Source organism: Diceros bicornis, chromosome 29 (genome assembly GCF_020826845.1).
Source record: "Diceros bicornis minor isolate mBicDic1 chromosome 29, mDicBic1.mat.cur, whole genome shotgun sequence".
Taxonomy (NCBI): Eukaryota; Metazoa; Chordata; class Mammalia; order Perissodactyla; family Rhinocerotidae; genus Diceros; species Diceros bicornis.
Window position 1 is genome coordinate 15523180 of NC_080768.1, and position 13879 is coordinate 15537058.

Here is a 13879-nt window from a genome sequence, read left to right on the forward strand (position 1 = left end):
ATTTTGTGCTGCCCTAGAGCAAGGTTGGATCAATATTTTCTTCCTTTGAAAAATAGATTTCAGTTTTCTAATTGCATGATGTAGTTGTCTTCTGTCCCTGTTTGTAAAGCTCTGTGGGGTAAGGATTTAACCAGGTTGAGCCATTATTCTGTTTCTAAAATATTTCTAAATTATTCTGTTTCTAAAATAGATTGCAAAATTTCTGAACATCCTCCATCAGTGCTAAAAAATTTCATCGATTATAAAAGCATTCTTTCATTTATTCCGCTGCTGCCTTGAACGTCAGAGACCTGACTTACACACGCACGCAGACATGCGTACATACGTATATACCTACATACACAGAACCACACAGCAACAGACCTTAAAGCCGAGTGCTCCTCCACTGCCTCAGGGACTCCCGCAGGGATCGTTCTGCTTAAGGCATGGCAGGTGGCTTCTGGCGGTGAAGCCGCAACACTGTTCTGTTTCATGTCCTGAACACCATCTCTCATGCTTTCACCACAAAGGTCTGCTGATGCACATGTTTATACCAAAATAAAATTATTTGCAAGAATTTTATTTTTTTAGCTACTCGATGACTCTCTGGGGTGTTGCTAACCTGTAGAAATTTTCCACCTGAGGACAGTTATGAAACTTGTTGTTCATTCCCAGCCTTTACTCTTCTGCTGTGAATTTTAAATGTTTTGAGTAAGTGACCTTAGAGAAAGGGAAATTTTCGTTTCTGTCTGCGGCCTCTGTCCTGGCAGTATTCGTTGTTAGACAGCCTAGAGTCATTGTGAATCGCTTCTTCCCAAACAGGAGATTGGGAGACCTTGAATCCCAGGAACTTGTCTCTCAACTCAGGTTTGTGGTCTACTTAAGGCTTGAGACATCTGAGCAAGAGATAGGGACTAAAACTTGATCACTTAAGCATGAGTGGTGAATAGTGTCCCTTTCACCTGCCCCCAGTGATAGATTGGCAGTAGCTGCTAGAACACAGGTTAAGAGAGAAGTAGTGGCCGAGGTGGGTTCAGCAGGTGGAGGCACGTAATCAACTGGTGGTCTGCCGCTGGTGTCGGAGGGAACAGGGCAGCACCTGGGCTGTGCGGTTGCCATGCCCAGGTTCAAGTGCAGAAAACGGGGGCCAGTGAAAGAGGAGAGGAACATATTTGATTTTGATACTGGCACACCTTTATTCTGCTTTTGTGAAACAGTTCCAAGAATTTCAAAATCTTTTCAATTAGTAGAGCTTTTGTTGTCATTATTATTTTGTAAATCCATTTCATTTTCCCGCTGTAAAGCCGCAGGGCCGACTCATGGATGATACCTCCATTGCCGCTGCGTGACGTTCAAGACTGGCCCCTGGCGGTTCTTACAGAGAAGTGGATAGAGCTGTATGCGTTCTCATTGTGAACTGTAGCTTTGATCATGGTAAAAGTTAATCTTTTCTATTTTTTAATGGATGTTATACCAACTATTCAGAGGAACTCATGCTTAAAATATTAGGAAAAATCTATCCTCTCTTATAGTTTCACTAATAAATATTTGAAATCTGTCAGTGTGACATGAAAGGATGTCAGATCATTGTTATTGTTGATCATTTTATGAATAGTAAACTCTTTTAAAAGTAAGTGATTTACATGTGCAGTATCAGAGGGAAATTAAGCATCTCAAATATGACTGTACAAGGAAGGGAAAATCTACCAATATCTGCCTCAGGAAAGTTCTGGATCTCCATGAGTCTCCTTCATAGTTGACGGAACTGGAGATAAATCCATCCTCATAAAGTCAATGTGTGCTCAGAACACATCACGATGACTTATAAGCAATTGTATGACTGATACAGAAAACTTCCAGAAAGTTCTAATCAGAGCAATTTAAGTTGTCTAAAAAATATCTTTGCGTACCATCAAAATATGTCACAGAGGTTCAGCTCACAGCCAAAATGTGGATCATTTATGAAGCAGGTTTGTATTTATAAGTGTGTTGTTAAGATCTTCAACCATAAGGTTATGAACTGCAAGGATCTGACTATAAGCATAATTTCGTAAACTAAAAGTTTTTGAAAAAGATGCAAGGTCTAAATAAGAGCTTTTAGTTATGTTGTGCAGTTTTGAAAGAACTATGTAAAGCTCTTGAAAATTCATGTAAATAAAAATCATATTGTGAAAATTTTCTTTGTTAAAATATCTAAATTTAAAACTACTTGATTTCCTGGATCATTTTGTTATTTAAAGGTGTAGGAGTTGTAAAAAGGAAATAGTGATGTAAATAAATGTGTTCTCTTTCAAATATACTTGTATATATCTTTTATTTATTTTGAGCTTGTTTGATTTTAGCTTCATGAAACAGCTTTTACTAAGAACACTGTTGCACGAGGTGTAGTGGAGAGCATAGGATTGGAAATTGGGAGATCTGTGTTCTAGAACTGGCTCTCCTAACCTTCGGAGAGACTCGGACGACGGAATGGGCTGTCTTGGGGATCATGAGTTCCCTGTTATCACGACTTTTCAGGTCGAGGCCACAGGAGCTTATCTCTGGAGTCAGATTGTCTAGGATCAAATCCCAGCTCTGCTGCTGGCCAGCTGCGTAGCTTTGTTCAGGTTACTTACGCTCTGTGTATCTCGGTGTTCTTAACCTATAAGATGTAGATGTTAATACCTATCTCACAGGCTTGTTATGAGGATGGTAAAAATTAATACGTGAGAAGAGCTTGGAACAGTGCCTGACCCGCAGTAGTGCTCAACCACTGACATCTGTGTTATTATTACCTTTGATGGGAAGGCTGAAGAGGACGTGCATGCGTCTACTGGGGGGTCTGTGTTGTCAGGATTAGTTGATATTTTACATATGCAGTACGTACATGAGCATATATATGTGTACATACGTGTGTATACACATGTAAATATATAAAACTGTAAACACAGGTTTCATGAAATACTGCCTACCATCTGTATACTCGCATATTTTGTATCCTACTCTGTTTTCTTAAAAATGATCCCTGGTGTAACCTGCTAAATTGATTGCATGACTCACTAATGGGATGTAACCTGCTATTTGATAAATTCAAAGGTCTGATGCTTGTGTAATAAAGATCTCACATGCTAACATTGCCATTGTCAAACACGAAGTCCGTGTTAGAACAAATGGGTCTCTGACATACACTTCAAAATTATTAACATTGATGTCAGTGTGACTTGTGTTACATCAAAGTAACACCAGTGGGTAATCAGAGTGTCAGGTGTCACCAAGAGGATGAGGATGATAATGTCTTTGGGAGAAAAAAAATTCTTAATTTACTTAATTTTTTATTTTTATGATCCTAAAAGTTCAACTTAAAATTTCAACTCAGTTTTTCTGATCAAGTCTTAGGTTCCTTTCCTTGAATTCTTCTTTAGGAGGTTGTAGGGAGCATGACTCTACACTGAATTTTTTTTAATGTCTTTCACGTTACTTGAAGGAAAGACTCTTCACTTTTGTTTTAATTCAGTCATTTCTTTCATGGCCCATGTTTATCTCCACCCAGAATATAAAAAGTCTTCCAGTTGATACTGTCCCTAATAATAGCTGTTAAGAATTCTGAGTTGTAATTTCCACATTGGCATTGCAATGAGAGAGGGAGTGCTTTTAAGGAAAAAACACAGCAAGTGGAAAAGTTGAGCTCACCCTTTTAATGGGGAGGGTCCACATAGTCCCAGCAAATACTTCTGAAACCCCCTTCTTGACATAAAACCCCAGAAAAGGAACCTAAAGTGTCCCGACTCCTAATGTAAAAAATACTTAGCGATGGGTTATACTATTTAACAGTAGAGTGAATAAATAGTAGTGACTAAAATTTTCAAGAAGCAGTTATGTGCAATGTCAGTGATCAGAGATTGTTAAATGAATCCATGATACCAAAGAGAAATGTGCACTTTATCTTGTCCCTTCCCATTTTTCCATGCCATACATCCTCTCCAACTAACACGTTATAAATGAGTGCTAAGTAAAAAAATCATTGATCCTATGCATTGATATATAAGAAAACAAATTTCACATTTTATCTTGTTGTCCCAATATTCTTAAATATCTTTTATGCTTACAGATTTGTTCTGAAATATTTCTAGCAAGTGGTACTCATGCCATCTTTTGGCTAACTCTGTAACTATCTTTTATTTTAGCAGACAGTGCCATTCTCAGACACATCTACTGAAGAGCTGCATAAAATTCACTAAATGAGTGTAAAATCCATGTTTTCTTAAGAGAGAAAAGAAATTTATGGTTTAATTATTTTCAGGCTCTCCTCAAAGATCCAATTTATGAGAATCTTTCCCTTCCACTCAATTTACTTAAGCCTGAGGACAAAAGAGAAAGTGATCACAGGCCCCATTGTTTCTGCTTTCTGAAGCATGTTTTGCCAGAGGGAGGTAGGACCAGAGTCAGCACTGCCAAGCCCTCCTGCATTTCAGGGTACATACCCCATGCAAATTATAGCCCGAGAGATTTTTAAGTGCTCTTTTCTCCCCAGTCATTGAAAGAATGCAAAACTCATAGCACCCTTGAAGTTGATTTTTCATTTATGGAATACACCCTTGTCCAGGAGCTACCAGCATGCGTGGCAAATGGGAACTTTCAGATATTATCTTTATTAGAATGGTCAAGATTTCTAATGATGTGTATTTCCCAAATGATAATTGCCGACATTTACTGAGTGCTACAGTGTGCCGGACGGTTATGTGCTTACCTCGTTTAATACCCCTAAAAGCCCAGTGTGGTGTGGGTACTGTTACTATCTCCATGTTAAAGATGTGGAAGCCAAGGCACAGAGAGCCAGTGTTGTGGTTATCACTGCAGAATAAGCCATCCCAACACCTAATGCTTAAAATGACAGTCACCATCTGACATGGGTTTAGGGAATCAGGAATTCAGGAAGGGCGTGGCCTTGCAGTTCTGGCTTGGGGTCACTCATGTGATTGTAGGCAGACAGTAGCTGGGTCCAAATAAGGGGGGTTGTGAGGACGAGGGAGCTGAAGCAGGTTGGGACTGGCCGGGCGTCTCTCTCCATTTAGTCTGAGAACCTTTCCACGTGGTTGTTGGGCTTCCTCCCAGCATGGCGGGCTCAGGGTAGTTGGCCTGCTTACATGGCAGCACAGAGCTCCAGGGTGAGTGTTCTAGCCAGCAAGGTGGAAGCTGCGTTGCCTCTATGACTTGCCTTGGATGTCACGTAACATCACTTCAGCTATGGTCACAGCCCACCCAGAGTCAAGGGGAGGGAACATAAACTCCACCTCTTGATGGGGAAATGGCCACATCCTAGAACATATGGGACAGGAGGTATTATGGCAGCCATCTTTGGGAAATGCAATCTGCCATACCCAGGGACACAGCAAGTGGTGGAGGAGCTGGGACTCAAATCAAAGTGCTCTCCTGCACAGCCACCATTCTGATGCTCAGTGCTTGGTCATAAGTAAGTGAGTCTTTGGCTAAATACGGATTTGATGACTGAGGCATTATGTGTTCTGTGAATTAAGACCTGTTCTTAAGTCTACAGCAGAAAATCTGTTGCCCTTAATTACACATGGAATTCCAAGTGTTTTGACACCTACATGGGCCAGTTTCTATGCTGGTTGTTAAAGCCATCAAGGATCCTATTCCTGAAGACCAGGGGTCCAGTAGGAGACACTGCCATGTAAACAAATTCCACTACAAAGTGATAAATGCAGTGGAATTGGGTACAAAACTGGCAAACTGATGGGATGTCTGAGATTTGGTTTACAATGTGCCAGAAAACAAAACAAAACAAAAAACTAGGTCCGGAAGAAAGAGATGAAACAAGATTTGAAAAATGTTGATAATTGTTAAAGGCTGGAAAAGGGTGCCTGGGGGCTCATTTCACTCTACTTTTGCATGTGTCTGAAAATTTCCCTAATAAACATAATAGTAAAAGATAGAGAGGAACCACAGTGGAGATGATTCTAGAGTGTGAGCAAGTAAGCAGCAGTGAGGCAGGGCTTCCTCCAGGGGTAACATTGGCATTGTTTTCATATTCATAATCAAATTATTCTGTGTTTTTCTTGTATAGGAATGCATTTCCATCATCCTTGAATAGATAACGTTACGTGAGCTGAGTTTTGGAGGACATGTAAAAATTTGTAAAATAAACAAATCAAAGAAGAGCTTTCCAGGTGATGAAGGGGGTGCTGGCTGGCATCCACCCCTCCCAACACCGTGGCATGCCAAGTCCTTTTAGCGTAGACAGACTTGTCCACTGTGGAGTAAAGCTAGGGTTGTTTTCCTACCCCAGACGTTCATATTCAGTGATAAGAGAATTGAGGGGGAATGAAACGCACTTACAACTTAAAGAATGCTTGCTGCTGTCACCCCGGCTGCTTCTGGAGGGCAGGGCTTTTTCTGTTGGAATTCGAGGATTTTTGGATGAAGCTTGTCTTTTTTTTAGCTTTATAATGCTCATCAGATTGAAGAATTGTAGTTTGAAAAATGTTTGATCTTGGGTCCTAATCAACAACCATCGTCTCAACAAAGGACTGAATCCCAAATGCCAAATTTAACAGGAAAAATAAGAAGCCTTATATTCAAGATGAAATATTGAATTATTTAAACACATGACTTGGGAGGAGCTCTATGATAGCTGATGATTTTTATCAGAGGTGTCAGGGACCACCAGTTGCTCAAACTACAATATTTTCTCCCCTTCTGATTGCCATGTTTATTTCATTTTATTTTTTTATGGTGAAAATTTCCAAACACACACAAAAGTAGAGATTATAACCCACACTTCTATGCTTGTACGCAGCTTCAATAACCATTAATACTTTGCCATCTACCATCTATTCTCGTCTTATATAATTTCACCCATAAATAAAAGGATTTTTTAAAAAACATAACCACAATGTATTATTACATCTAAAAAATTACCAATAATTCCTTAGGATTGTCTAATACACAATATACATTCAATTTTTCCTGATTGACTAAGCAGTCTATTTACAGTTGGTTGGTTTGAATCACCATCCAGACAAGGTCCATCATTACATCTCTTAAGTCTTTTTAAAGTTTCATTTAATGTAGAACAGTCCCTTCTCCCTTTTTATCCCTTATCATTGACGTGTTTAAGAAATGGGGTCAGTGTCGTGTAAAATAGTCCACATTTTGTTGGCTCATTGCTTCCCCAGGGCGTCCTTTAACTTGCTTCTCCATCCCGTGTATTTCCTGTGGACGGGGAGTTAGCCATGAAAGCTTGCCTGAGTCCGTCCCTTCTTTCCTTTTTTGGTAAGAATATCTCATAGATGATATGCTAATCCTGTTGCCACACATACTGTCTGGTTGCCTCCCTTTTAGTGATGCTAAGATTGATCAATGGGTTTAGAGGATGACAGCCTAATCCCTTTATTATAAGGTTCAGCTAAACATCCATCACTGGCAATTGTCTGAATCAGTTACTTAATTAGAGGTTGCAAAATGTAATTTAAAAAGCTATTCTGCATTTATTGGCTGGAATTATGCTGTATAGAAACTTTTTTTTCTCATCCGCTTGGTCTATTTACCCCAAAATATAGTTTCTATGAGAAAGAGAGATTTTTTTTAACTGAATTCATTCTCTTGATAATTTTCGGAGTAGCGAGTTGGTGCCTTTGCTATTTCTAATGTTATTCACGAGCTTTGGTTTTGTTTTGGTTTGTTTGTCCTTATCTTTTTCTCCCTTTTCTTGTGAAATAATTGTGTAAATGAGAAAGCCAGGGGCCAGGAACGTCAGGTTGGTATGATGGCTCTCTGACATTTTTGGTGGCAGCTGTCGCCTTCTCTAAAGGAGACCAGGACCCTCTATCTGCCTTCATCTGAACGGAGGGAGACTCATGCCTACGCCCACCTGTTTAAAGCTTCTGCTTTGAAAAATAAAGTTGGGGCCGGCCCCGTGGCTTAGCGGTTGAGTGCGGGCACTCCACTGCTGGCGGCCTGGGTTCGGACCCCGGGCGCGCACTGACGCACCGCTTCTCCGGCCATGCTGAGGCCACGTCCCACATACAGCAACTAGAAGGATGTGCAGCTATGACATACAACTATCTACTGGGGCTTTGGGGGGGAACATAAATAAATAAAATCTTAAAAAAAAAAGAAAAAGTCGACAGGAATCCTCAGCTGTAAGAATAAAATCAACAAGACAACTTCTACAGACTGATATCAGCCCTTCACTCCTGCACAGCTTTACCAACCATACACTTAAAATCTAAATTATAGATGTTCCAAATGATTACCTTAGGAAATTAGTGCAATAGCCTGACATGGAGGAAAGATTAAATTATGTTTAATAAATGGTTTTTTGTTTTTTTGTGTGTGTGTGTGTGAGGAAGATTGGCCGTGAGCTAATATCTGTTGCCAATCCGCCTCTTTTTTGTGCTTAAGGAAGATAGTCCTTGAGCTAGTATCTGTGCCAGTCTTCCTCTCTTTTGTATGTGGAACGCCGCCGCAGCATGACTTGAGTGGTGTGTAGGTCCACAGGCCGCTGAAGCTGAGTGTGTGAGCTTAACCACTACACCACCAGGCCATCCTGTGATAAATGTATTTTATACTAATTCTTTGAAAATAGGTAATCATTGAATGATGGATCTTTTACCACACACACACACACAGAGATACTGTTAGAAAATCATTCAGGACACTTGTTCAAGACAGAAAAGCAGGCTTTATTCAAGAGGGGCTATTGCAACGGGGTTTTGTGGGAGAGAAATCAGACTCAACTCAACTCCAACAAAGTGGGGATTTATAGCTAAGGAGCAGAGGGAGGGGGGTTCAGTGGGTGGAAAGAAACATCAGGGTAAGGGCGATTCTTGCTGAAGGCAGCCACGGTGGTCAGATACCAAGAGTGAGAATTTCCGCTACACTGATTTAGCAGGATTCTTGCTCAAACAGGATTCTCCAGGGACAAGATCAGGCCTCATGGAGTAGGGGGCTCAGAGGAGCCTGCATTCAAGTTTGGTCAAAGGACAGAGTCTGTCAATACACACAACTATTAACCACAATATTTTATTTCTCAGGTTAATAATTCCTCCTCCTCTATCAGGTGTGGAGTGTTTACTGTTCTGAAAGTCAAGTTTGTCTGAGCCCGGCTGGGTGACCACCTTTCAAGTGTTGCCTCCCTTTCTCTCCTGGAAAATTAAACCAGGGCTGCCCCTTCGAGAGGTCGCTGGTAAAGCTCCCATGCATTAAGAACACTGTCTCACTCCCCGGGGCGAGGTGGGATGACTGACTCCAGGGGCTGCGGGGCAGAAAGAAATTTCCAGAGTGGTCAGACAGGCTGGGTGACTTCAGAACAATGAGCTTTTATGTTTTAAAATCGGAGCCCAGCTGTGACGAACGAAAAGGCTGTCTTGTACTCAGCTGAAACAACCTGCAGAAACCCGCGCTGGCTGAGCGAGTCCCACTCCGCGCCACCGCCACCGGGGTGCACCCTTTCCAGCCACGTGTCGCCGGGCCCTGCCCGCTCCGCCCACGCTGGGCTGCAGTGACCCGGCTCTGGTGGCACCAGGGCTGAGTTGTGGCGAGATCACAACCCCCCAGCGCCTCCGAAGCAGGCATCACGCTGCAGGTGTCCGCCTCTGTCTTCAGTATGGAGTAGCAACTTCCAGAAAGCTGGTGCAGCTGCGATTCTCCGAGACGCCCCCATTGCATTTCCGAAGCATAATGCAAACTGCCTTCTAAGGATTTTGCAAAGCGCACCTAGGAGGTGCAGCAGGATTAAATTTACCTTTTCTTTCCAGAAGGAAACATGGTCCAGAAAGAGAAAGGATGTGCCTAGCCTAGCATCTCCCGGCCTTCCGAAGGTGCCTGGGGTCTGCGGGGCCCTCCCCTCGCTGCGCTCCTCCCACCCACCGCCGCAGATGCAGAATTGAAGAAAAGTGGAGAAACTCTGCGTTCCGGAAGCGGCGACTAGTATCTGAAAGGGAGGCAAGGGGATGAGAGCAGCAAGCTGATTGCCAGGCCTCCTGGCAAACTTAGGGGCCTGTGGCATTTCCGTTCCCAGAAGAGTGGGCCGCCCCCTTGCCCCCAGGTCCTGCCGTCATTCTGCCCTCTGTTTGGTTTGGCAGAGCTCCCCGTGGGGCCCAAGAACCCACCCCAGTGGGGCCTGATCTCCACAGACAATTCTCTCTTGTCAGAGGGGCCCTCCCCCTGGTGAAATCGCCTTTATTCCAGATATGTAGGTCTGGTCATAGAGAAATATTTGATAAACTGAGAAAATATTCACTATATATTGTTGAGGAAAAGGGCAAGTTATAAAAGAGTATTGTGATATGATCCTCTTTTGTAAGACAAGGCAAAACAAGCACTACACATTTACCCAAAGGGAAAAGACCAGAAGTATACACACTAAACTATATCATTGGGTTACTGGATTATAGATGGTTTTAATTTTCTTCATCTTATCTGTTCTAAAGTATTTTCTACAGTAAATGTGTTTTTTTCCAACAAGAAAAAATGATAGTTACTTTTTTTTTCTTTTTATTGATGTTTTAATGGTTTCTAACATTGTGAAATTTTGGGTTGTACATTTTTGTTTGTCCATCACCATATATATGACTCCCTTCACCCCTTGTACCCACCCCCCACCCCCACTGCCCTGGTAACCACAGTCCAGTTTTCTCTGTCCATGTGTTGGTTTATATTCCACAGATGAGTGAGATCATACAGTGTTTGTCTTTCTCTTTCTGGCTTATTTCACTTAACATAATACGCTCCAGGCCCATCCATGTTGTTGCAAATGGGACGATTTTGTCTTTTTTTATGGCTGAGTAGTATTCCATCGTATATATATACCACATTTTCCTAATCCAATCGTCAGTCGAGGGACACTTAGGTTGCTTCCACTTCTTGGCTATGGTGAATAATGCTGCAATGAACATAGGGGTGCATAAGCCTCTTTGGATTGTTGATTTCAGGTTCGTTGGATAGATTCCCAGTAGTGGGATGGCTGGATCATAGGGCATCTCTATGATAAACGTTACTTTTAAAAGGAACGTATCACAGCACCAGTGGGAAGAAGGTCGGTGGATGTTCCTGTTCATGACTTTACTCCTTCGTGACCGTGACAGTCACCCAGGAGGTGAGGTGTGTGACGGCTGCGTAACGTTCCAGGGCGAGGATGGGATTAACTGGTTTATATCCCCGCACTGAACACTCTCTTCCTATTTGGACAAGTTCTACTCAGAGGAGGCCTAGGTGGGTCCCTAGCAATATGATTTGAGAAAAGGTAAAAGATCTCCATGCCTGAAAATGTAACCCTGAAATTCCCTTTGGGTGAAAGCTTTGTTAGGGGTCTGAGACAAAGAATGTTCTACTCAACTTGAAGGCACAGATATGTCTGCTTGTGAGCTGTGACTGCAGAGACCCACCTGAGAAGCATCCTGCCCAGAGGCCCAGGCCTGGCAGAGGCCGCGCACTGAGGGCAAAGCATGGAGGCAGGAAGACCAACAAGGAAAGGAAACAAAGATACTTTTTTTTTTTTTTGGCTGAGGAAGATTAGCCCTGAGCCAACATCTGTTGCCAATCTTCTTCTACTTTATATGTGGGCCGCTGCCGCTGTGTGGCTGATGAGTGGTGTAGTCTGCACCTGGGATCTGAATCCACAAGCCCCGGGCCACTGAAGCAGAGCGTGCTGAACTTAACCACTATGCCATGGGTCTGGCCCCAAAGATACATTTTGTGTGTGTGTGTGTGAGGAAGACTAGGCTTGAGCTAACATCTGTTGCCAATCCTCCTCTTTTTGCTGAGGAAGACTGGCCCTGGGCTAACATCTGTGCCCATCTTCCTCTACTTTATATGGGACGCTGCCACAGCATGGCTTGACAAGTGGTGCATCGGTGCACGCCCGGGATCTGAACCTGCGAACCCCAGACCGCAAAAGCGGAGCATGCGAACTTAACCACTACGCCACTGGGCTGGCCCCCAAAGATACATTTTTGAAGCTCATTATTTTCTCTCTCGAAGGCCAAACCTGGAATGATCATCGACATTCCAGTGGCCAGAGGAAGCAGGGAAATGCCATCTCACTGGGTGCCCAGGAAGGGGAAATGGTAGACAGAAAGCATTATCTCTGCCACTGGGTCCCTTCAAGGCTCAGCTGCATCTCCACCTCCGCCCATAGCCTTCAGAGGTCCTTCCATGGTCCTCTAGCATTTCCCGTAGGTACTGTCCATCTCATGATTTTTTTTTTTTTTTTGGTGAGGAAGATTGGGCCTGAGCTAACATCTGTGCCCATCTTCCTCTACTTTGTATGTGGGATGCTGACACAGCATGGCTTGATGTGTGGTGTGTAGGTCTGCGCCCAGGAGCCGAACCTGCGAACCCCAGGCTGCCAAAGCTGAGCACGTGAACTTAACCACTACACCACCAGGCCAGCCCCCATGTATTTTGATTTTTTTTTTTAATATTTTTAATCGAAAAAAGGCAGCTAAACTCTGAGTAATTTCTACAAACAGTACAATAATCTTAATTAATTGCTCCTCTTTTTTGCATTCTGCTACCTGCTGTCCCTGGGAAGAAAAGTGTCTCATTGAAGGAGATTATTTTTCCCCCTCATTCTGATACTGCTCACGTGCCAAGGACATATATGATGGGTCAACATTGGCCAAAACATTGTAAAATGGGGTCAAGATTTTGCTTACCTTTTTCTACTTGTAAAAAAAGATGTGGCAGAGATCCTGGACCTTAACAGAATTTAATGTTTAAGGGCACGTTCTTGGTTCAGCCAATGTTAAGAAAACCATTTGGTCAATTACTAGTGGATCCTGCCTTCTGCACAACTGTCCACTGGATTCCATTCCATCCAAGGGGCATGGGAGAAGTGAAGGCCTCTGAACTGTGTGTGTGAGTGAGTGGGAGGGGCTCCCTTCCTGTTCAGCCACCCTGTGATTGACAGCAGCCTGGTCATCACTGGTCTCTGAATCCAACACAAACCCTATGGAGGCACAGGGGATGTTGGTGGAGCAAGCTAGTAGGAGAAGCACAAGAAACAAGTGTTCCCTACTTATTAAGGAGCAACTTTCCCTGGAAGTTGACAGGGCACTGTATCTGTTCATGTATTCCTTGCCACTCCTTGGGAAGACCACAGACTGAGAAATCTGCTAGGCATCTCTGGTCATCTCAACCTAGAATCCTATCTGCCTATGGATGGAGATGTTCATTATCATACTCTGAATTGTTCATTCATGCATTTAACAGTTATTTACTAAATACTAACTATGTGCCAGGTGCTCTTTTAGGCCAATTCAGGTACATCATGAACAAAATATGCCAATATTCCTGTCTCATAGGTTTTATAGGAAGACAGATGACAAACCATAAACATAAGGAAGAAGTCAATTATCAAGTATTTTAGAAGGTGATCCGTGCTATGGAAAAAGACATAGAGCAGCGCAAGTGACTGAGGTGCTGGGGGTGGGGCTGCAATTTTAAATAGGAAGTTAGAGTAGGCTTCACTGAGAAAGCAACATTTAAGACTTGAAGTAGAGGAGGTTAGCTTTGAGCTAGTTGGAGCGTGTTCCAGGCACAGAGAAGAGTAGAGAAGAGCTAGTTCCAATATCCTGCGGCAGGAGGATGGTTGGCAAGGTCGAGGAATGTCAAGATGAGTGTGGGGAGCAGAGTAGCAAGGGCTCGAGCAGTAGGCAATGAGATCAGAGGGGTGTCTGATCTTGTAGGACCTTCCAGATCATTGCACGGACTTAGCTTTTCCTCTGAATGAAATAGGGAATCACTGGGAGGCGGGGGCAGGGTTTGAGGGAAGGAGTGACATGATCTGACAGATTTCACAGGATGGTTCCGCTGTGTTGATTCTAGACTATTGGGGTATGAAGAAAGAAGCAGACGTTGCGATGATCCCAGTGGCTTGGAGAGAGAAGTAAACAGT

General features: G+C 43.0%; 1 protein-coding gene across 1 annotated transcript in view; it reads left to right on the plus strand.

Annotated features, from left to right (window-relative positions):
- The window catches only part of TRAPPC11 (trafficking protein particle complex subunit 11), a 47299-nt gene extending 45021 nt beyond the window's left edge, over positions 1 to 2278 (plus strand). Inside the window, exon 30 of the mRNA XM_058524956.1 lies at positions 1284 to 2278. Within this exon, the coding sequence (XP_058380939.1) occupies positions 1284 to 1328 (45 nt within the window). The 3' untranslated portion in view covers positions 1329 to 2278. The remainder of the gene's footprint in view (positions 1 to 1283) is intronic.
- Positions 2279 to 13879: the final 11601 nt, after the last annotated feature.